The sequence below is a fragment of the Polistes dominula genome, unplaced genomic scaffold (assembly GCF_049000335.1).
Source record: "Polistes dominula isolate Pdom_NZ unplaced genomic scaffold, Pdom_raw_medaka contig_83, whole genome shotgun sequence".
NCBI lineage: Eukaryota > Metazoa > Arthropoda > Insecta > Hymenoptera > Vespidae > Polistes > Polistes dominula.
The window spans coordinates 2,123,524-2,146,473 of record NW_028301032.1 but is presented as its reverse complement, the minus strand read 5'-3'; the positions used below and the strand labels follow the sequence as shown (position 1 = coordinate 2,146,473).

Below are 22,950 nucleotides of genomic sequence, written 5' to 3'. Positions count from 1 at the left end.
CCACCACCATTTCTTTTACCTTCTATTGTTTCTACCTTTCATCGTTGAGCGCGTCCATTCTTTCATTCATGAACGACGAATCAAATCGATGATGATGATGATGATGATGATGATGAGGCCCCCGATGTGAGAAGAGGCCCCATTCCCCTCGTCAAAGAATCTCAACTATTTCCGAAACATTATTTTAACAAAATTAAATTGTTTTTTCTAAACCAATCCCAACCCCATTGCATTATTATATACGTTTTAATAATTTTTACCAAACGCATATATGCGTTCATGATAGCCTAAAGGGTTAAAAACATTTTCTTTTTTTTTTCTATAAAATAAATTGTACTATACAATTATCTTCTATTTGTTTATATTAAACTACCTACTGTAAATTAACGCCAGTTGTTTATATATGAAGAAATAAACAATTATTTCGAAATAATGGCCGACGCAGGAGTTCATTAAGATCTCGTATGCAACATTTTCTCCCCCCACCCCTACCCCGAAGGAAAAGACAGTGCCGTAAATCTTTTCAGACGCGACCGGTCGAGAGCACAAAGTGCAAGAGAGAAAGAGAGAGAGAGAAAGAGAGAGAATGCATGAAACATGCTGCTGCTAACCCACCATGAATCATATCGATTCGTTCCCATCTTTTTTTTTCGTTTTTCCTTTTAATTCGTGAAAAAAAAATGAAGTAGAAAGAGAAAAAGAAAAACAAAAAATACATGGGATGGTATATATGCAATTTTATATATATATATGTGCATTACAAAAGTGCACACTTAGGTTAGGTTAGGTGTATACGCCCTTATGCGAGAAAATGGATTTATAATCGCATTTGATAATACCCGTTGGTGGGCCCCCGTCAAGAAACGTAGATGGAGAAATGCGAACGCGATATTATGGTGTATCATCGATCATTATATCTTTTCTAAGAAGTAACATTAACGTGCATTAACTTTCCCTTCTTCGATGTGAATTTAATATCGTCATGATGTACTCGTGCGCATGCGCGTGCAAGCACATCTAGGTTAGATTAAAGAGAACAATCTACAAAATTATAGGAATAATAATAATAACTTGTATATATACCCCATGTCAATTATTTTCTTATATTTATATATTTATAAATTATTATAACAATGATGCTTTCCCGAAAAGTAGTGAGGTTTTTTCCGAAAAGTAGTTTCATAGCTTCGTTACATAGCTCCGTTTCCGTTTATTTACTTTTCAGATCACTCCCATTCTAAAGAAGTTTTCACTTCAATAAATGATAATTGAATAATTTAGTCCACTTTATTGTAATTAACGGTACATATATTAGCTACCGTATCATTTGATGATTAACTTGAAGAGTAACATGAGCTCTATTAGAATAAAAAAAAAAGGAAAAAAAAACTACAATATAAAATAAAAAACCGGAATTGTGGTAGGGGAAAAAAAAAAGAAGAAAAGAATATGAGTGTGCGGTATTATTGAAGATCTTCGTTACGGGTCGGGTTTTACAGGGAACATTAACACGATTTTCAAGTTTCTCGACCCCCATACACGGAGCCGCGTGTGCTCGGGGGCCTCTTTTCATGTCTTCTTGTCGGGGCCCGGTCGCAACGGTCTGTTACGCCCATCGAAGGACGACCAAAAGGGAATAACCAACGATAGAGCTTCCAAGCGGTGCTTTGGAGAGCTTTCAAAGCCAGGAAAATAAAGAAACCGGTGAGACAGGTCGTGTACCCAATGGTTTTCTTTGATGTAATCCGAACGAAAGGGACTCTCATTTTCTTTTAAAACTCCAAAGTACTAATTATGTTTCTTTAATCCCTTTTCTAAGCATTCCGTACCGATTAAACATGGTGTGTGTACGTGTGTGTATATGTGTACTTCAAAAATAGATAATTACCCTTTGCCACGTGGGTGTTTTCTTTTTCAGATTTTGTAATAAGTATCAATTTTTTTAAGTTAATTTGCTTGATATTACATATATATTAGGGTTGCGTCAGGGTTGCGTCAATGATCCCATAGAAATTTGTATTTCGTTGCTTAAACTGCAAAGGCTAAAGTCCATTGTGAGGAGTAATGAAATCATACAAAAGGGTTTGCTGGCCGTGGAAACTGGTGGAGGAGCAGGAGGGGGCCCCTGTTTGTGGGACAGAGATAGTACGAGACGGTATCATGAAAAGAAAGTAAAAAAAGAAAGAAGAAAAAGAACAATGAAGAAAAAACAAAAGGGTGTCCTCCCCGTTGGCGGGGAAATATGAGTCCCACTATGGTCAGTTGGGCTAATCAAAATCTACTTTGTAAAAACGTGTGTATATATATATGTGTGTATAATACCCCTAGTGATCTAATATACGTTATTATAATACACCATTGTGAAACCTTTGAAAAATGTTTGTATTTTTCCTCGAATCGATTATATCTTTCAGTGCGAGCTATTTTTGTCCTAACTAAGAAAAAAAAAATAAGAGACTCTGATCCTTACGAGGAAGTTTAAGAAAGAATTTAAAGACTTCTTTCTAATCTGGATGATTTAAAGATAAACAAAAAAAAAGTATTCAAAGTTATTCAAGCGATCATCCTGTTTAAAAGAAAAAGAAAATCAAAGCATTCTTTTAATACATAGACACGTATATATATATATATATCTGTTCATCCTGTTTGTGTCATAAAGCATTGATGTAACCGTTTCCGGGAATGCGGATTGAAATTCATTGGTACAAGGGATTAGTAAGATACTCGTACTTCTTTTCGTAAATCCCTCCCGTTGGCTCTCTTTGTTCCTAATTGTGCTTGTGTGGGATTGGTTCGATGACTAGCGGCGGTATAACCAAAATAATAGGTACTCGTGTAGCCGTAAGGGTCGTGGCGAGGCGTGGAAAAGGAAAAGAATCCTTTAGTAAGAAGAAAAAAGAAAGAATGAAAGAGGAAAGCCGCTGCCCAGGTATGTGATGATGCCCTATGGCATGTATAGTAAGTATATATATATATATATATAAATATATGTTGTTATAGAAAGGCCCACAGTCTTCATATTGCTCCGAGTAAGACCGAAACTTACCGAGTATTAACGAACGGTGTCAAGCTAGGTCCAAAACGTTCCGACAATGCACGAAAGTTTGTTGTGAATCTTAACCCCACTTCTGTAGAAAGGCCCAGTCTTCGCATTGCCGAGTAAGACCGAAAGTTGTCGAGTATTAACGAGCGGAGTGGGGGCAGTCCGAGATGTTCCGACAATGCACGAGAGTTTGTTGTGAATTCAAGCAGTTCGAGTATCGACGCTCGACTGTTCGGTTCGATTCGTTGTGATACGAAATATCACGAATTAGTTTTATATATATATATATATATCTATATAACAACGTGTTTTTAAAATATTTTATATTTTTTTGTAATAACATACAAAGAGGTGTTTTAATTTTACGTCAAAGAATATCGAATAACGCGTGTCAATGATTTGTTTCAATTTAATTCAAATATTCGACAAGGATTGTTCGAAATTTCAATTAAAAAATGAATCATCGACATTGTTTTTTGTTGTGTAACGTGAAAATATTCATTCAAGAAGAAGAAGATAGAAGAATTATTCTGTGATTTATACAATAAGGAAATATATTTTTGTTTTGTACAAAATTTCATGAAGATGAAAGATATTTGGAAAAAGATCACGTTGTTATTGGCAATTATTGGCCTAACAAAATCATGGGGCATTAATCATGCTGGTCAAACTGGACAAAATAAAAAATGCGAAAGATTAAACGTGTCATTTTGTCATGGATTGCGTTACAATCTTACTGCAATGCCAAATTTTATGGGACACGAGGATCAATTGCAAGCTGAACGTGGCGTAAGTTTGTTAATTAACTTTTCTTTTATTTATATACATATGTATATAAATAATCCTAACACTATTGTATACTAATTCAAAAAGAAAATCTAATTAATTAACCCCTTAAGGAACAATTTTGGATCAACGTAATACAACGCTGCTCGAGTTACTTCGAGCATGCAACTTAAGGGGTTAATTAACATTATATACATATATATGTGATGTTATTCAAATTATTATTATTATTAACATCTCACCCAATAGAATTTTAGAAAAAAAAATATTAAATGTATTCAATTATTTAAACATTAAATTCTTCTTCTTCAAAAAAAAAAAAAAAAAAAAGTAATTGACAATTCTTGAAAAATGTTTCACTTTTGTACACGTGCAAGACACCATTAAAAAAAATAAACACGTGTTAATCTTTATCTATCTTTATGAAAGATTTGTAAAAAAAAAAAAAAAGGAAAAAAGAAAAAAACAACAAAATGATTGGTACGATGTCGCGCAATCGGTCAGATTAACGAAACTATGGCACGAAGTTAGGGTCTTTGCTCTGTTGAAGGAGATAGCAACACAACACATTGAGAAACCATGATATAAAAGAGGTAGAAAACCCATATATGTATGTGTATATGTATGTGTCTATACGACGCAGGTGGCTTTTATAGTCCTGTCGATAAGATCAAAGGGAAGCCGACTACTTCAACCTTTTACTCGCGTCTTAGGCGTCTTAGCGTCTCTGTAAATCATTTTCACGATAAGCCCAGCTCGGCTTCGCGATAAACGCCGTTACCACCACCAGCTATATTCATGGACATCGTTTTGCAGCCCCCCCCCCCACCTCATCCCATTACCCACCGTCATTCCCCATTCCCATCTTCTCTCATTCGTTGAGAGATATAATATCGAATTCCCTTCGTGCATGTATTCGAGTTCAGCTGATGTACCCTTTTAAATATTATTAAAAGAAAAAAAAACATGAATTTTTTAAGCAGACTACTAATTAAATTTTACAATTAACTTATTCGCAAGACCACGATGTTCATTTCGAATGCATGGTTCCCAGCAGCCATTTTTTTTTTTTATTGTATTGTCAATTATTATACAATGCTAAATTTTGTTTTTCTATACTTTATTAAATTAATAATGTATAATAAATAATAATAATAAATTATTATTTATATTATTATAATTATTTTGTAATTTTTGGAATTGAATTTATAATTAATTTTTAATTTATAATATTTTAATTATTATTTTGTATTATTAAATATTATTATACTTTTATTTACTATTATTTTATTATATTTTACTCAAAATAACTGATAATAGGTTACCAGAGTATGATTGCACACACAGTGTGCAAGTGAATCTCCAATTGGTAAAAAATCAAATTCTCCGCCCTTCCTTCCCCCACCACCATACACCTCACCAATCATCGTTTATCGTAACACTTCAAATTATTTTCTTTAAATTTTTCTCTAAAATTTCGTACCACTTAAAAGAATGAAATTATTATTTCCTTCTCGTACAAACCAACCCGATTAGACGATTAAAAAGAAACTAATAAAAAGTAAGATTAAAGAAAAAAAAAAAAATGGGGGAAAGAGAGTGCACAAAGATATAAAAATTTATTCGCGTATCTCGCGAGCTCGATGTCAGACATGAAAAGCGCATTAAGACGATCGGATATCTTAGAGGATATGAGGGGGACTCCCCACTCCCCACTTTGATGATCGCCGATCGAGATAGCTCTCGCCACACTGAGAAGAACCTAACCTCAAAAAAAAGAAAAAGAAAAAAATAACCTTTACTTCGATATCGTTATAGTAATTAATTTGGGAGTCGCTTTAATTAGTTTCATTCTTTTCTCTCTTTCACTTTCTTTTTTTTTTCTTTTTTTTTTGATTTAGTTTTATTTTATTAATAATAAACTAATACGTTTTATCATGTTAAAACAATTACCACCTGCCACAATACAAAAATGCAAACAAAAAATATTTAATGATATTCATACTAACGAAATAAAACTATTTTTGCAACAGTTGTTGTTGTTTTTTATTTATTTAAATATAAAAATTATTTTGATATCATTTAATTATTGATTTGAAATAAAATAGTGCGAATTTGTAATATTTTCATGAAGCACCACGATTTCATTCTGAAGTTGCAGTTATTAAAAGAAAACAAAACAAATTTAAAAATGAGTCCCAAAAAATGGCCATTGGCGGATAACTGGGGGGTTAAAGAAATATTTTACAATTTTTTTTTCTTGAATATTCTTGAACCTGGGAGAGAGGTTAGGAATTTCGATTAGCAGAATTTTGTTCAAAATAATGAAAAAAAAAAAAAAATAAATCAATTAATTGATTCTTAACTTATTAACAATTTAATACAAGTTTAATACAATTGATTTGTTTTGGAATGATCATTAATCGTAATATTATAATTAGTAAGATTTTAACAAAGTATCTTGAAGTCTTCTTGCACAATGAAATTAAAAGAAAATTGCACAAATGAAAAGGTTAATGAACGCGTTGTTGAGAATAGTCTCTCGAGGACGAATGAACGAACGAACGAATGATCACAGAAGCGTGGATGAAACCCGACGGGACGCATCGTGGATAAATTAAAGACGATCTTTTTAGTCGGGGTGACCGGGGAGGGGGAGGGGGAGGGGGGAGAGGTTACGAAGGACGACGACAAAGGAGTGCAATCGTTGTTACAAATTACCCAGAGTATATATGTATATGCGTGTGTGTGTATGAGTGATTGAACACAACACTCGTGCAATGTATAATTGACGTATTAGATTGTACCAAAAGTTCATGCAAATGTTATATATTTAAATTAAATTAAATATAAATTAAATATATTTTTTTATATTTATTATTATTATTTATATATTTATAGAAGATTAAGTATATTTCCAATGTTAATTTTACCAAAAAAATAAAAAAGGAACAATTCATTTGTATGCAATTTATAACACAATTTGTAATACAATAATTATAATTAAATTTATTCAAATATAACCTAAAAAAAGAAAAAAAATTGATAAAAACAATAAATAGAGATTTTTTTTTTATTATTTTTTAAATTATTCAATATAATTGTATTTATGTAGTTTGTTAATTGTAATTATATATAATTAGTATTATTTAATTTAATAAATAATAATAATAATATAATATATTTAATATAATTTAAATATGAATTATATTAAACGACAAATAAATATATATATTATTTATTAATAATAATACGTCCTTGAGTAATATACATGTATAATACGTAAGAATAACAATTGATCTTTCTTATCGTTGCGTTCAAATCTCCAGCTGTGCACGGGGAACCCCCTGCGCGACTATTCCATTCAACTTTTGCGAATGAAAGAAGAAGAAGAAGAAAACCAAAACCAAAACCAAAACCAAAAAAAAAAATTAATAAAAATCCCAACGATGACAACGACAACGAAGATACACGTGGATTGTATTTTCCTAATTGAAAGAAAATATTTTCATAGTTAACAAAAATATACCGAGAAGTACAATACACTTAATACACTTGCGTAAAATAACCCTATAGATAACATATCCCTTTAAGTACTTTACTAAAATATCAAAAGCAATGCAATGCAATGCAATACACTGCAATACACTGCAATGTACTGCAATGCAAGGCACAGCAAAGCAAAGCAAAGCAAAGCAAAGCAAAGCACGCGGCTATAAAAGCTGAACACCGCGATCCAAGCGAGAGGAACGACCCGAGGCTGTTGAAGGAGCCTCTCTGAGAAGAAGGTGCGGGGAGGGGGGAAACGAAAGGGTAAAATGAGGAGGAGGGTAGGTTGGGGAAGGGGGAGGTAAGAAAAGAGGAAGCCGCTGCTCGAATCGTGCACAAGAACGAAGCAAAAAGTACAAGAAGATGAAACAGAAAATAAGAAAAAAAAATGAGAGAAAGACAAGGATGATGAAAAGGAGAAGAAGAAAAAGAAAAAGAAGAAGGAGATGAAGATGAAGATGAAGATGAAGATGAAGATGAAGTAAAAGAAGTGGAAGTTGAAGATGAAGAAAAAGAAGTAGTAGATAAAGATGAAGATAAAGAAAATGAAAAAGAAATTAAGAGAAATAAAGAAAGAGAGGAAGACAAGAATAATTAAAAGAAGAAGAAGAAGAAGATGAAGATGACAATGAAGATGAAGATGAAGATGAAGATAAAGAAGATGAAACAGAAAATAAGAGAATGGTAGACAGAGAGAGAGAGAAAGACAAGGATGATGAAAAGGAGAAGCAGAAGAAGAAGATGAAAATGAAGAAGAAGAAGAAGAAGAAGGTGAAGATGAAAAAAATGAAACAGAAAATAAGAGAAAGGAAGACAAACATAATGAAAAGGAGAAGAAGAAGAAGAAGAAGAAGAAGAAGAAGAAGAAGAAGAGGACTACATTTTACTACTACTAATACACTGCCTACGTAATTCGCAAAAGTCCTTCGTTGTCTCCGAGAGAGAAGGTCTCCCTTTCTTTCCTTAGTTTCTACTCTTTTGTTTTTTTTTTTTGCGAAGCCATCTCGGTTGTCTGTCAAGACACTTTTAAAATGCTATCCTCCCAGTAGAAGCAGAAGCAGAAGCAAAAGCATCGACGTGAAGCAAACAGGCAGCCAGAGCAGACAGGGCAGGCAGGCAGGCAGGCAGGCAAGCAAGCAGAAAGAGAGAGAGAGAGAGAGAGAGAGAAAGAGACCCTTTTCTCTTCCCTTCAAGGTGGATTCCCTTGTTTCTTATTCCCAACGGTGTGTTCTTCACTTCGGCGGACCATTCTTGGAGAAAAACGCGAAATAACGAAGGAAGGGAATGCAACATGCGGAAACCGGTCTTCCTTCCTTCCTTTCTTCCTTCCTTCCCTTTCTTTTCCTTTCCTTTCGTTTCGTTTCGTTTCTTTCCTTTGCTGATTTCTTTTCTAGCTATAGTTGTTACAGAACGAGGAAGAACTTTTTTATCTTCCTCCTCCACTTCTTCTTCTTCTTCTTCTTCTTCGTCATTGTCGTCGTCGTCGTCGTCGTCGTGGTCGTGGTCGTGGTCGTGGTCGTCGTCGTAGTCGTGGTTGAATCTAAAAAAGAGAGAGAGAGAGTTAGACTGTGACAGAAACGAGCATCCGTCACCGAGACCGATGCGATCAATCTTCCAATCCCTTCACCCCCACCCACCCCTCTCCTTCTCTCTTCTTTCTAGTTTTTTATTACCATTATACTCAAAGGGGTGCAATGCGAATAACTAGCTCGATCAAAAACCTTCTTTAGTTTCCTTTAACGAAAACTACCATCTATAGTATGTAACAAGTATAGTTATTATTATAGTTATTATTATTATTATTATTTATTCTATACGTGATTGCTGCTCGTTAAAACATTTTTATATATTTTCATTTGATTTGATAATTAATCATCTATAGTATATTACAAGTATAGTTATTATATAGTTATATATATTATAGTTATAGTATGTTGCAAGTTGATTATACTATAATTATTATTATTATTTGTTCTATATGTGATTGTTGCTCGTTAAAACATTTTTATATATTTTCATTTGATTTGATAATTAATCATCTATAGTATATTACAAGTATAGTTATTATATATTATAATTATAGTATGTTGCAAGTTAGTTATACTTTAGTAGCATAACTAACGTACTTAATTGTAAGTACTAATATAATAACTAAATAGTATAAACGAGTATACTCGTGATACGAAAGGCAACCCTTCAATAAACATTTAATCCTACATGTCAAAACATAATCCTACAATCCAATTTGATCCTATCCTATATATGCGTGTGTCTGTCATGTCAAACAATTATTAACTATTACACTTATGAACTATTTAATCAGTTGCAATATTTTGCAATTAGTTTATTAACTCGGTACTGAAATTGTTTAAAAAAAAAGAAAAAAAGAAAGTAAAACATAAACTATAGAAAGTAAGAAAGAAAGGGATGACGCATTTTTGAAATACCCCCTAAGGGAAGTTGAATAAAAGAAGCGAATAAAAGAAGAAGAAGAAGAAGAAGATGAGGAGAAAGAAGATGAGAAGGAGGAGGGGGAGGAAAAGAGGGGTACTAAGACGATCGAAAATAAGGGGGTAATGCACCTAACGGGGCGGAGGAGAGAAAAGGTTCCATGAGATATAACGAGCGGTGGGCATCACGGGCAATTATCCCGCCCATTCTTCCCGCCTCTAGAGTCTCGATGGACGTTTCGTTTTTTCTTCCCTTCACTTCCCATCCCTTTCCCACCTTCGAGAAAGGGCCTCATCGGTTCGAGACCCTCCTCACCCTCCTCTCCCCCCCCCTTCTAGCTGCTTGCTCCTTGCTCCATTACACCGAGTCGAGAGGAAAAATACTACTTCCCCCATACTATTCCTTCCTCCTACCCCTTCTTCACCACCTCCACGATGTTCCCTTCTTCCAAATTATAGACCTCGTGAAATTACGTGGTCACCCATAACACCCGAGAGAAAAAGAGAACGGAACCAACCCTCCCCCCCTCCCCCCAGCCCCCAAAAAGAAAGAACCTTTCGATCTTCTTCTTCTTCTTCTTCTTCTTCTTCTTCTTCTTTTATTCTACTAAAAATCTTTCATTTTAATCTCTAAGAGTTATAGAAAGTATTTCGTTTGTTTTTTGTTTTGTTTTTATTAGCTATATCTAATACAGGTAACACCTTCCTATAACACGGTTTTGTTTTAACACACTTCAAGAAAAAGTTGATACAAATCTTGATACGACACTGTATAATACAATGATTGAAATTAATGAACTCTGAATTGTCCTACAACAACAACAAAGTATTTTCTAAGAACCCATCTATCATGTTAAATAATATCTGTAATGTATTTTACAAAAAAAAACAAACCCTTATAAGTTGATTCTACATCATTCTGGGAGTGTTGCTAATAAATTTTGCAAAAATTGAATTAATCCATGAATAATTGAATTATTTTGAATTATCTTTTGTTCTAGTTGGCAACTCTGATGCCTCTGGTACATTACAACTGTTCCAAACATTTGAGGTTATTCCTTTGTGCGGTATTTGCTCCAGTATGTTCGGAACATGTAGCCATGCAAATACCAGCTTGCAAATCTCTCTGTCTTTCAGTCAGAAGAGAATGCGAACCTGCATTGACCAGTCTCACATTACCTTGGCCAAATATGCTCGATTGCGATCGATTTTTAGATAGAGGTAATTATCAATGATTTATTTCATTTGTAACATTATTTTATATTTGTTTGTTATTTTTCTAGGTAATACACTTTGCGTTCAACCACCTGAAGAAACACTTTTGGATCAGCCAGTTCAACCTGTTCAACAGCAATGGCCAACCCCAGAACAAATTCAGCCTGTACAAACATCTACAGGATTGCAAAATCATCATCAATGTCCACCTCATTTCGTAGAAACACCGGATGTACAAACGGTTGGTTCAAATGTTTCCAATAGATCAATGAAAAATCGTACATGGAATGAAGTACATTTAATAACATCATCATTTTTGTAATTTGTAGATTTCTTGTGTACCACGTTGCGGTACCGACGCATATTATCGTGCCGAGGATAAAAAGTTTACCGAAAGATGGATAATAGGATGGGCATGGCTTTGCTTTTTGTCAACACTTTTCACCCTTCTAACATTTTGGGTAGAACCATCGAGATTTCGTTATCCAGAAAGACCTATAGTATTTCTCGCATTATGTTACAACTTATTATCTGTGAATTATATCATCAGAGGTGCTATCGGTACCGAAACCCTAAGTTGTGTTAGTCAAATCGATGGACCAAGTTACGTGCCAGTTCATGATGGATTGAAAAGTATTCCTTGTACGTGTTGGTGGATCGTGAAACATTATTTAAATTTAGCCAGTAGCACTTGGTGGACATTATTGTGCGTTTGTTGGTTCCTAAGTGCTAGAAATGAATGGAGTAGCGAAGCATTGCACAATATTGCTTCGTATTTGCATGCTGTTGCTTGGGGATTACCACTCTTTATTACAGGAGGTAATATTTTGTGAATTATATGTTTTATAATATAATGTCAGTGTTTTTTTTTTTAGAAATATTCCAATAAAAATATCCCCTATATTATTATTTGTTCACAGGAAGTTTACTTTCTCGTCAGATAGTTGCAGATGAGCTTACCGGTCTTTGCCAAATAGCCGATGAATCCGCATTGTGGCACGAAGTTTTACCACACTCAATCTTGATGTTCCTCGGTTGCATTTTAGCAGCCATTGCAGGTGGTGCATTGATTCGCGTTAGACGTGCCATTCGTTCGGCCGGTCGTAGTGCAACGAAATTGGAAAGATTGATGACACGTCTTGGAATTTTTGCTGTACTTTACGTATTGCCAGCACTTGGAAACTTGACGTGCATTTTACAAGAATCTTCGACTAAACCCAGATGGCGAATGTTAGCCCTTTTAGCTGCTCTCGATTGTCGTTCTGCCGAAAATTGTGCACCTGGTCCAGTTTACAGAGCTGCAGGACTGGAAGTGGCCCTTCTGAAACCATTTTTGTCTTTGGTCATTGGCGTCACCTCAGGCATGTGGGTCTGGTCTGGTAAAACTTGCCGAGCTTGGAGTAAATTACTTGCAGCTCCTAGCAAACCTACCAGAACAATACCAACTGCTCAACCTCTGACACAGAATGTTCTTAGAAATTTTAAAACTGATGTAAATATTGTGCCATGAGGTATCTTCTTTTTTTTTTTGTTTATTAATGCAAGGGAAATACTCTCTCTCTTTAATTGTACATAATATGTAAATATTACCAATGTATTATACGTTTTTGTTAAAGACCGATGATCTTTTAAAGATATTTTAAAACTCATTTCGTTTCTTTTTTTTAATCAATTTTTCCATTTATACTATGTATGAAGGTAAAAAGATATTGTACAGAAAATTTATCTTCATTGTCAAATCATTGTTTTTCTTAAATATGATGTATTAATTTAATTACAAAAATAAAGTAAGTTAAAACTTTGATCAATAACTCAATTACCTGTTTTTAAATTATCTCTTGATGATAAGACAAATGTCTTCCTTACCGACATACTCTTGATCTTATTGAAAAATATTTCTTGAAATTGATGATATACAATATAAGTATACGATAATTATATAAAAATATTATTTTATCTCAAATATTATCTTACAGATAATTTCTATTGAATTTTATACAATTTGAATAACAAATAATATGATTGATATAAAATTATAATTGCAATAATATAAAACACACTCGATGCACTCGGTTTTTTATGATATAAGATGGCGCTGCAATTGATTGATTCTATTGGTTATCGTTTGAACCAATAGAAACGTGACAACGTGCGCTATCTGTGTTTCTTAAATGGAACTTATTGATACATTTAATACTCAACTTTCTTGAAGTTATATACTCTGTGTATAAATAATCCCACGTGTTTGCATGGTTATGTACAGAGTTGATGTTAGAAAAAAATCTAAATAGTGTTTCTTATTATTATTAATTAAAAGTATTTATTTTCGATAATAATAATGGGTAAAATAGCACGATTGGGTAGTAGAAAAAAAGCAAAACGTTGGCCAAAAGGACAAAGTTCTAATTCTAACCCTGAAACAACAAAACATCGTGAAAAAGCCACATGGATGTTTTTTAAAGATTTTGCTGGTAAGTTCGTTAATTTATATATCAAATTATATTATAAAGTGTGTTTTACGATGAATAAATTTGTATACTTTATATATACAATCTATTTAATATATTTAGGAACACCCGGTATAACAACAGAAGATTTACAGAAACATGATGCTATGCAAAGTATTCTACCTCGATTAAAAAATGTAGAAATTGGTGATGACGATGATGATGGTCAATCAGAAAGTGTCATAGATGGAACAATTGATTCTGTAAAATCATTTGCCAGTACTTACAGTAATTGTACACACATGTCTTTCAGAGGGTAATTATAATCAACACCATTGAATTAATATTCTTGTATATTTTGTTTACTTACATTCATTATGGATTATTATTTTTTGTAGATTTTTAGAACATTTTCAACCTAAATCATTGATTCAAAAGGAAATGTTAGCTGTAATATCAGCGGTTACAGAAGTTATTAAACAAAATGGTGGAACTGGAACTACTACTGAATACTTTGGTGCATTGGTAAATCTAACAAATTATTTTATTGATTATTTTTAATGCAATATGTGTGATACCAAATGTTTTTCTCTTTTTTTTTTTTTTTTTTTTTTTTAGATGAGTACCTTGGAAGCAGTAGATACCGATATATCTGTTGCTGCTACTTTATCTTTATTAGGAATGGAATTTAAAAGTGTACCTATTAATGTACTCAATGCACAATTTAGTGCAGTTAGCAAAGTTTTTCTACAAATATTAACTAAATATATTGAAGTTGAACATTTTCTTATAATACGACACGTAAGTTTATTATCTATTAATATAATTATTAATGTTATAGAATTTATGATTAATTTGATAATACTTTTAGTGTATCGGTTGTATTTCGTTGTTATTACGATTTCAAGAAGCTGCAGTTTGGTCCAATTCTTCAACGACACAAATATTAGATGCAGTTCTAACATTTACTATTCACAGTAAACCGAAAATAAGAAAAGCTGCACAATATGGAATATGTTCTTTGCTTAAAGGTATTATTCAATTATTATCGAATAATATATTATTTAATTTTCATAATACATTTTATTTTTTAATGTAATTTTAGCAAGTTATATTATGACTCGTGAAGATGCTCCTACGTATCATCCAGCTGCACCACATGTTGCTAAACATTGTATAAATCAATTGAACGCAGCTTGTGAACCTGGTGGAATAACCAGTGTTCTTCACATTCTTGTACTACTTAAAGACATTATACATGTATTACCAAAATCATACGTAAAGGTACATCTAATAAGATTATTATTATTATTATTATTATTATTATTATTTAATATGCATTCTAATATCATCAATTATATTTTCACGCAGACCATTTGCGAAGAACTCTTACGCATTATGGGATTAAACAATGTTTTGATAACATCATGCTGTTTACAAGTATTACATGGATTATTCGTGTCTAAACCATCTGAAACAATATTACCATCACAAAGAAATGCACAAATCATAACTGCTCTTTATGATTATCAACCTCCTGCAACTGATGCTCAACCAACTCTTGCTTGGTTGACTGTTATGCAAGAAGCACATTGCAATCTCATTGAGTAAGCAGAAATTATCAGAAATATATTCATTATCAATTTTAATTATACAGAGAGAGAGAGAGAGAAAGAGAGAGATATGAATTAGAAATATAATGAAAATAATTGTAGGAAATCTCCGGATACGTGTGCTGCCATTATGCCTCGAATATTTGGAAAGTGTATTGAATTATGGTTCTCTGATAAACAAGAAGTTGTATCGGGTACTTTTCATACTGTCAAAGTACTTTTACATGATTGTATTAGCCATTTATGTAAAGATGAAGAAACTGGAAAAAAGTATGTTTTATAATTTAATGAATTTATTATAAAAAAAAAAAAAATGATATCTATAGTTTAATGTAAATCAATTTGTTTTGTTTTTTTACAGATACAAAACAATACTGGATCAAATAATTTGTATGATGCATGAGCCAGCAAAGAATCAACATCTTGACACAAATAAACCATTTGACTGTATACTTTATTCCATCGAATTGCTATTTCAAGTAATTATCTTTTACTTAAACAAATAGAATAACAATATACATTTTAATATTTACTTTTATTTTATATAAACTATAATTGATATCTTACAGATAACTGGAAAAACGAAAAATCCACATCTCATAGATATTTTAAAAACTTTAGGAAAGTTGTGTGATTTGAACAATTTTACGTATACCTCAGCAGCTGAAAATGCAATTGGAGCAGCTATAAAAACACTTGGTCCTCGTATAGTTTTAAAAACTCTACCTGTTCAAGTATGTTTCAAGTATCCAATTTTTAACTAAATAATCTACAAATTAATTTACTATTTATTCACTTTCCAAATTAATGGCTCAATTATGTCATAGATTTAATCAAATTTATCTAAATTCTTATTCTTTCTAGACAACGGAGGGTTCTTTAAATCTAGAAAGATGTTGGTTGTTTCCATTATTGAAAGATTCCATTACTTGTGGATCAATTTCATTCTTCACGGAAGTATTATTACCATTAGCAGTGTTTTGCAAGTAAGTATAAATTATTTCAACGATACTTTAAATATCTTCTTCTTCGTGTCACGTTGTTTGTCCACAATGGACTCTTAAACTACTGAACGGATTTGAATAAAATTTTGCACACTTTGTGCAGTTTTATCTAACTTGAAAGATAGGATTATTTAGATCTCAATTTATAATCGCAATTGACTTAAAGACGTGTGTATCGGACTGATTGTGATGAGGCACCCTTAGTGTAAATTTATATTTAATGATTTTTATTTTAGCAACAAATCCAAAGAACCGGGTGGTAAAAATTATGAATTATTAGTAACACAAATCTGGGCAATATTGCCAAGTTTGTGCAACGATGCTGATGACGTTAAAACAAATTTCAAGGTATAACAATTAATTTCATTAATATTACAAAATTGTAATACATTTTGATCATTTATATATATATATATATATATTGTTGTTATTGTAGGATATTGCTAAATTGTTGGGATCAATTATTAGCGGAGTTAAAGATTTAAGATTGTCAGCAATGTCGGCTTTAAGAAAATTGATAGTAAGAGCAACGGAAAATAATAATACTGAAGATATATCGGAGCTTGCACGTTTTGCCAAAAATTATTTACCAGTTTTGTTTGTTTTATACACAAATAAACCAAGAGGAACGGACGAGGAGGGACATCGTTTAGCTGCATTTGAAACTATTAAGGTACTATTAAAATATAATTCATTAATTATTTGTAATATAATTTTTATATATTATTATTTAATTAATATTTATTTACAGATATATTTGAAAATAACACAACAACAATTGATATGTGAATTATTTGATAAAGCATTAGACAAATTAAAGGGCACTGAGATAGATGATTATACAAAAGAAAGTATTTATGATTTGATAAGATTGTTGATTGAATTTACCGATGTTTCTAGAATTAAACAATTCTATGACATGTGTGTACCATATATCCGAGATAAAACTAAAGGAAAAGAACAGAAAAAAGCTTACAAGTATAATTTCATTCATTATATACATTCATTTATATATATATATATGTCAAATATGTGAAATTAATTGAACAAAATATTATTGTAGATTTTTGGAAGGATTATGTGGCAGTGAAAAGGAAATATGTAAAACTTTCTTTAAAGAACATAGACAGGAAATTCAAAAATTAATGATCAGTTCTGCAACTAAATTAGTTCAAACGAGTAAAGGAGTATGTATATAATTATTATGTATAAATGTTTTATTTCATTTTGTATATATATATATATATATATATATATATGTGTGATGTGTATTTTTTTGTTTTATTTAAAAAAAAAAAAAAAATAGGCTCGTATAAGATGTTTGATACATCTCGTGAAAATTCATCCAAAACTAGAGAAATCCAAATTTTTGCAAGCTATCATTCCAGAAGCGATATTATGCGTTAAGGATATAAATCAAAGATGTCGAACTTCGGCGTATCAATTGATACACGCCATTGCTGATGTATTTTTACAAAATTCATCAAATCTCGAAGAATATATGAAAATGTTAATAATAGGTTTGGCTGGTGAACCAAAATGTTGCAGTTGTACTCTACTTGTTTTAGCTTCTATGATTTATCATTATAACGGTAATTAATATTTATTATTTATATTTATTTAATATTACGTCACTGTAATAATATTTTTTTAATAATATTGTTGTTATTGATAGATTCTATTGAAAAGGAAACTTCAGAAGAAATGTTACAACACGCGTGTTCCCTTGCAATTAGTCCAACAAGAGAAATAGCTGAATCGGCATTATCATATATTAAAGTATTTATTAGTATAACCTCGAATGATTTAATTGCAAAACAATTACAAAAAATAGTAAGTAAAATTGATTTAATAATATTCAACAAAAGATTTCAAATTGGGCGTCGTATCAGCGTCTCTCGAGTTGCTACTTGAATCTGTTGTCGGGGCGCCGTATCAGCGCCACTCGACTTACAATTTCAATCTGCTGCTAGACGCTAATTCGACGCCACTCGAGTGCAAAATCTTCAATGATATTACTATTATTAATATTTTGTTAATAAAAAAAAAACATTAAATTGTTGTCCTAGGTGAAAACATTGACCGATATGAACGACAATTGTAAACGACACTTTAGACAAAAAGTACGAGACATTTTTACCAAATTGATCAGAAAATTTAGCATTAAAGTCATTTCTCCAATGATACCAACGTCAGACGTAATACTTCATAAGAGATTGAAAAATATTAATAAGGTTGAACAACTGAAGAAAAAGAATAAAGAATTGAAAAAAATGAAGAAAAGTGAGAAAGATGATGACAATGAATTTAGTGCTAAGAAAAGACCAAAAAGGTAATGGGGGTCCTCTTAGATAATTCACAAAATACAATTCTACGTACTAATTCTTTATTTTATTTTATTTTTTCTTAGCATGGAAGATCTTTTGGCAGACAGTGAAGAAGAGTACGGTGATAGTGAGGATGAAGAACCTAAGAAAAATAACAAAAAACGAACATCGAGAAAAGAAGCTTGGATCAAAGAAAATGCTGAAAATATTGTTGATTTGATTGATCCTACAACTGCTAGGAATATAACTAGTTAGTTTTTACTTTGTTTTAGTAATTTTTGCAATATATTATTTAAACAAACAATTTTCTATACTTTTCAGCAACAAAACCTGGGACTAATAGTAATATGAACGTGGTACCTATAAAAAAACCAAAAGAACCAAAAGATTATGGATTTAAAATTGCTCCTGATGGACGTTTCATTATTAAGGATGATAATCAAAAGGATGATGATGATGAGGATAATGAAATGGAAAATAAAAAGAGAAAATATATGTTATCTGAAAATGATTCAAATGATGATTATGGTAATTTTATGATACATACATTATAATATTTTATTTCTTAACTTCCTTCGCCGGATATATCCGGCATCTACCCGAAGACTCGTGTACGTGTTTCCGTACGACACGTGACGACACTTTGGTGGACTGGATTGATGAAACGAAAGGGTTAAGGATTAAATATTTATTATTAATTGTTCTGGTTTTCTTTTTTGTTTTTTTTTTTTTTATAGAAGATGATGAGGAGGACAAAAAATCGTTAGCATCAGTGGACCCAGCAAGTCGAAAGAGAAAACATGGCGCTAGTTCTGATACTACAAGTATGAAGAGTTTTGGTTCATCGAAATATCGAGGTAAGACATAATTTTAAAAAATAATAATACTATCCAACAATTGAACAAGTTAAATCAACAAATATTAGTGTTCTTTTGATCATTAATGTTAAGAGTAATACTGAAAATTACCACAGAAAGATGGTGTCTTTGTTTGAACAATATTACAAAGAAATTATTCTAATCAAAATAATTTTATAATTTTATTATAGCTGGAGGTTCAGGTATTCATCGACCATTAAAAGTAAGAAAGGTAGAACAAACGACACCTGGTTCTGAGTACCGTGCACATAAAGCTGGAGGTGACATCAAGAAAAAGGGCAAACCAGATCCTTATGCTTATGTACCATTGACAAGAGCTGCTCTAAATAAAAGGTATATAATTATATTTAAAAAAACAAATGTGTTAAACTCGTTAAAATAATAATTTGAGATACAAATAAAAATATTGAATTTTAGGAAGAAGAAAAAGATGGCGACGAAGCTTCGTGGTATTGTAGCTGGTGCTAAGAAAGGAGCACAATTTGGAACGAAAAACAAACGAAATAGAAAATAATCACAAAGATCAAAATCATCTTTGATTATGTTTGATTACTTAATTTTTTTTTTTTTTTTTTTGTAAGAAGTCAATTAAATATATATGTATATATATATATTATGAGATTATTTTGTTTAAGAAATTTAATAGTAAAACAATTATAATAATTAATAAACTGTAAATACAGTTTAGCTACTTTCAATTTTTCCTATTCTAATTGAGAAATGATATTTTTTATTTAATACAATCAATCCAATACACGCGTCTCTAAGTCAACGAATTAACTTATACCGCCATCTGTTAGAATCTTATCGAACTAACAGAGATAATCATGACTCTTTGTTAATAAACTGAAATAATTTGCGATAAATTGAGATATAAACAATCCTATCTTTCAAGTTGGATGAAACTGCACAGAGTGTGCAAAATTTGATTAAAATCGGTTCAGTAGTTTAGGAGTCCATTGCGGACAAACAACGTGACACGTAATTTATATATATTAAAGAAAGAAGAAGAAGAAGAAGAAGATATATATATATATGTGTGTTACTGTTAAAGTATCTGATTATTATGTCAATACGATACATTGAAATTCGATAGAACAATGCAACTAACAGAACTTTTGTTTTCAAAATACAGAAAGAGTTTAATAATGGTTAAGTAGTATGATCATGTTGTATAAATAACAAACAGATCTAATTTCAATTTTATACATTACCTGATGATCTGTATAATTAATTTCACAAATTATTGTAACATATGGTAACATGTATATAAAATAATCTGCACAGAATGCAATTTATAATTGTTCATTTGAAGTCATAAATAAACAAATTAATTAATATTCATTTTGTTTGTATTTTGTTTTGTTTTTTGTATTCAATATGTTATATAACAAAAGAATGATACGAAATCATAACGTACAATTTGTATTATCCCATCATCATCAGTGATACTGTTTTTTTTTCCATTTTATATTGACAACATAAAAATGACATGATTTTTTTGTTTTGTTTTTTTTTACTTCATTCATTCTAGATATAAAAAAAAAAATTATTAACAAATAATGAGACACGCTTCATAGAAATATTTCTATTTAATTTGTAAACGTTGTTATTGTTGTGTATTTGTTTAAGCAAACATTATTTTCAGTTGAAGATAAAAATGTGATATTAGATTAGGTTATTCTAAGAAATATGGATGTAATTAGTTAGCTGTTGTCCTATTTTAACTTCTGTAACAAAAACAAACACAATATTATCTTCTAAATACTATATAGAGAGATATTAAAAAACCCTTTCGATACAACTGATGTTTATAATCAAACCATTGTTTAACACAACCACAGTCACTCAATGTGTCCATACATTCACATTACTACCAATAATTACAGTTTATAATTATAATAGTATTACAATGATTCTAATGTAAATCATTTCAAAATTGTGTGATATTCAATCCTTAATCAAATTAACAATAAAATCTTTCTTTACATTATAATTAACCTATACAATAGAACCTTATTCATAATACAATGTTGTAGTACAATGAAAGCATACTTGTAAAAATAACATAGTTGTATCAAAAGGATTAATTAATTAGTCATTGAATATTGATTTACCTATTTTGGGAGGTACTTTTTTAGGTAACATACTATCCAAGTTACCAGAATTACTCATTTCTTTGACTATATCTAATCCGCCAATAAATTCACCGTTAATATACACTTGTGGATAAGTTGGCCAATCGCTAAACTTCTTCAAACCTTCCCTGATCGTATTATCTTGCAATACATCAAAGGTTTGATATTCCGCTCTATGAGAATCGAGTAAAGCAATCATAGTTCTTGAAAAACCACAGCGTGGATGTTCACGATTTCCTTTCATGAATACCATACAAGGTGCTTGATTTATAAGTCTTTTTAATCTAACTTCCAATGTTAATTCAGCTGTCAATGGTGTTGCATCTTCATTGACCAAATGATATTTAACTCTTTCTGTTAACAATCCTGTATTAACACCTTCAATTCTATCTATTATTTCTTCATTTTTATACAATAAAATAGTTGGTATTGCTGTAATGCCAGCCTTCAATGAAATTTCTGGTAAATTTTCAGCTTCTACCATTGCAAATTGAACTTTATCGTAATCTTTCAATAATTTCATTTCTTCTAGTACGTCGTTCACTTGTTGACATTGTTCTGCCCATGGTGCAAAGAAATGTATAACCGATAGATCTTTGGACCTTGGATAAAAGAAATAATATATTTATACATATATACATGTATATATTACATATATATGTATATGTATGTAATATATATTTATTTAAAAAAAAAAACAAAAAAATATTTGTTGCTCTTTGATCTTAGAAGTAAAAAAAAGAAAAAGAAAAATATTGAAATATGAGTAATATAAATATCAATTAGGTCAATATAGATGGAATGCATTTAGATAACGATAATGCGCTTGAAAACAAATCGATAACATTACGAATAAAGCTTGTTTAAATAATAACATGATAATACCTAGGATATAGAAGAAAATTTAATACATGTATAATAGAAAAAAGAAAAAGAAAAAAAAAGATGAAAAGAAAGGAAAGGACAAAAAGAAAAAGTATAATAAAAAAGCATGTGATAACTTACTTGATAAATTCAACGTATTCCGGTGTGGTTTTTAAAACGGTGACAGTCATTCTGTCACCTGTTAGTATTTAATTAGAACAATGGAAAACAAAAATAATGTATTATATCTAAATAAATGTTAAACCGGTAAATGTCTCCTTCTTTGGCACACACGACGAACATCCACGAACATCACGACATTCACGACTACGCGACCAAAGTTATCGCTTTCATGGAGGTTTAGAATTGGCAAGTGTTGTGATTGGTTGTCTACTATCCAATCGGAGATAGGAAAATGGCAGACATATTTTCGCGCTAAATTGCAACATATTTAAAATGATTTAATTGTGGTTTTTGAAAATGGTGACAGTCATTCTGTCACCTGTTAATATTTAATTAGAATAATGGAAAAAAAATAATGTATTATATCTAAATAAATGTTAAACCGGTAAATGTCTTCTTCTTTGGCACACACGACGAACATTCACGACTACGCGACCAAAGTTATTGCTTTCA

At 31.2% G+C, this 22,950-nt stretch overlaps 3 protein-coding genes across 3 annotated transcripts; 2 read left to right on the top strand and 1 right to left on the bottom strand.

Moving 5' to 3' along the window:
- Nucleotides 1-3,257: 3,257 nt before the first annotated feature.
- On the top strand, nucleotides 3,258-12,859 carry LOC107072989 (frizzled-9). The gene is made up of 5 exons (XM_015333354.2): nucleotides 3,258-3,832; nucleotides 10,830-11,049; nucleotides 11,112-11,284; nucleotides 11,373-11,862; nucleotides 11,964-12,859. The coding sequence occupies exons 1-5, from the start codon at nucleotides 3,623-3,625 to the stop codon at nucleotides 12,551-12,553; spliced, it is 1,683 nt and encodes a 560-aa protein (XP_015188840.1). The 5' UTR covers nucleotides 3,258-3,622; the 3' UTR covers nucleotides 12,554-12,859.
- A 419-nt stretch (nucleotides 12,860-13,278) lies between these two features.
- LOC107072990 (RRP12-like protein) lies at nucleotides 13,279-20,656 on the top strand. The gene is made up of 23 exons (XM_015333355.2): nucleotides 13,279-13,514; nucleotides 13,614-13,806; nucleotides 13,889-14,015; nucleotides 14,109-14,291; nucleotides 14,362-14,521; nucleotides 14,596-14,774; nucleotides 14,862-15,097; nucleotides 15,206-15,373; nucleotides 15,465-15,582; nucleotides 15,673-15,837; nucleotides 15,968-16,089; nucleotides 16,344-16,455; nucleotides 16,544-16,780; nucleotides 16,859-17,085; nucleotides 17,171-17,294; nucleotides 17,414-17,699; nucleotides 17,783-17,940; nucleotides 18,177-18,439; nucleotides 18,518-18,684; nucleotides 18,756-18,962; nucleotides 19,172-19,291; nucleotides 19,483-19,645; nucleotides 19,730-20,656. Exons 1-23 carry the CDS (start codon nucleotides 13,382-13,384, stop codon nucleotides 19,824-19,826), a joined length of 3,945 nt encoding a protein of 1,314 aa, XP_015188841.2. The 5' UTR covers nucleotides 13,279-13,381; the 3' UTR covers nucleotides 19,827-20,656.
- Nucleotides 20,647-22,647, bottom strand: Grx3 (Glutaredoxin 3). The gene is made up of 3 exons (XM_015333356.2): nucleotides 22,456-22,647; nucleotides 21,430-22,052; nucleotides 20,647-21,042 (listed from the first exon to the last, which is right to left on the bottom strand). The coding sequence occupies exons 1-3, from the start codon at nucleotides 22,503-22,505 to the stop codon at nucleotides 20,996-20,998; spliced, it is 720 nt and encodes a 239-aa protein (XP_015188842.2). The 5' UTR covers nucleotides 22,506-22,647; the 3' UTR covers nucleotides 20,647-20,995.
- Nucleotides 22,648-22,950: the final 303 nt, after the last annotated feature.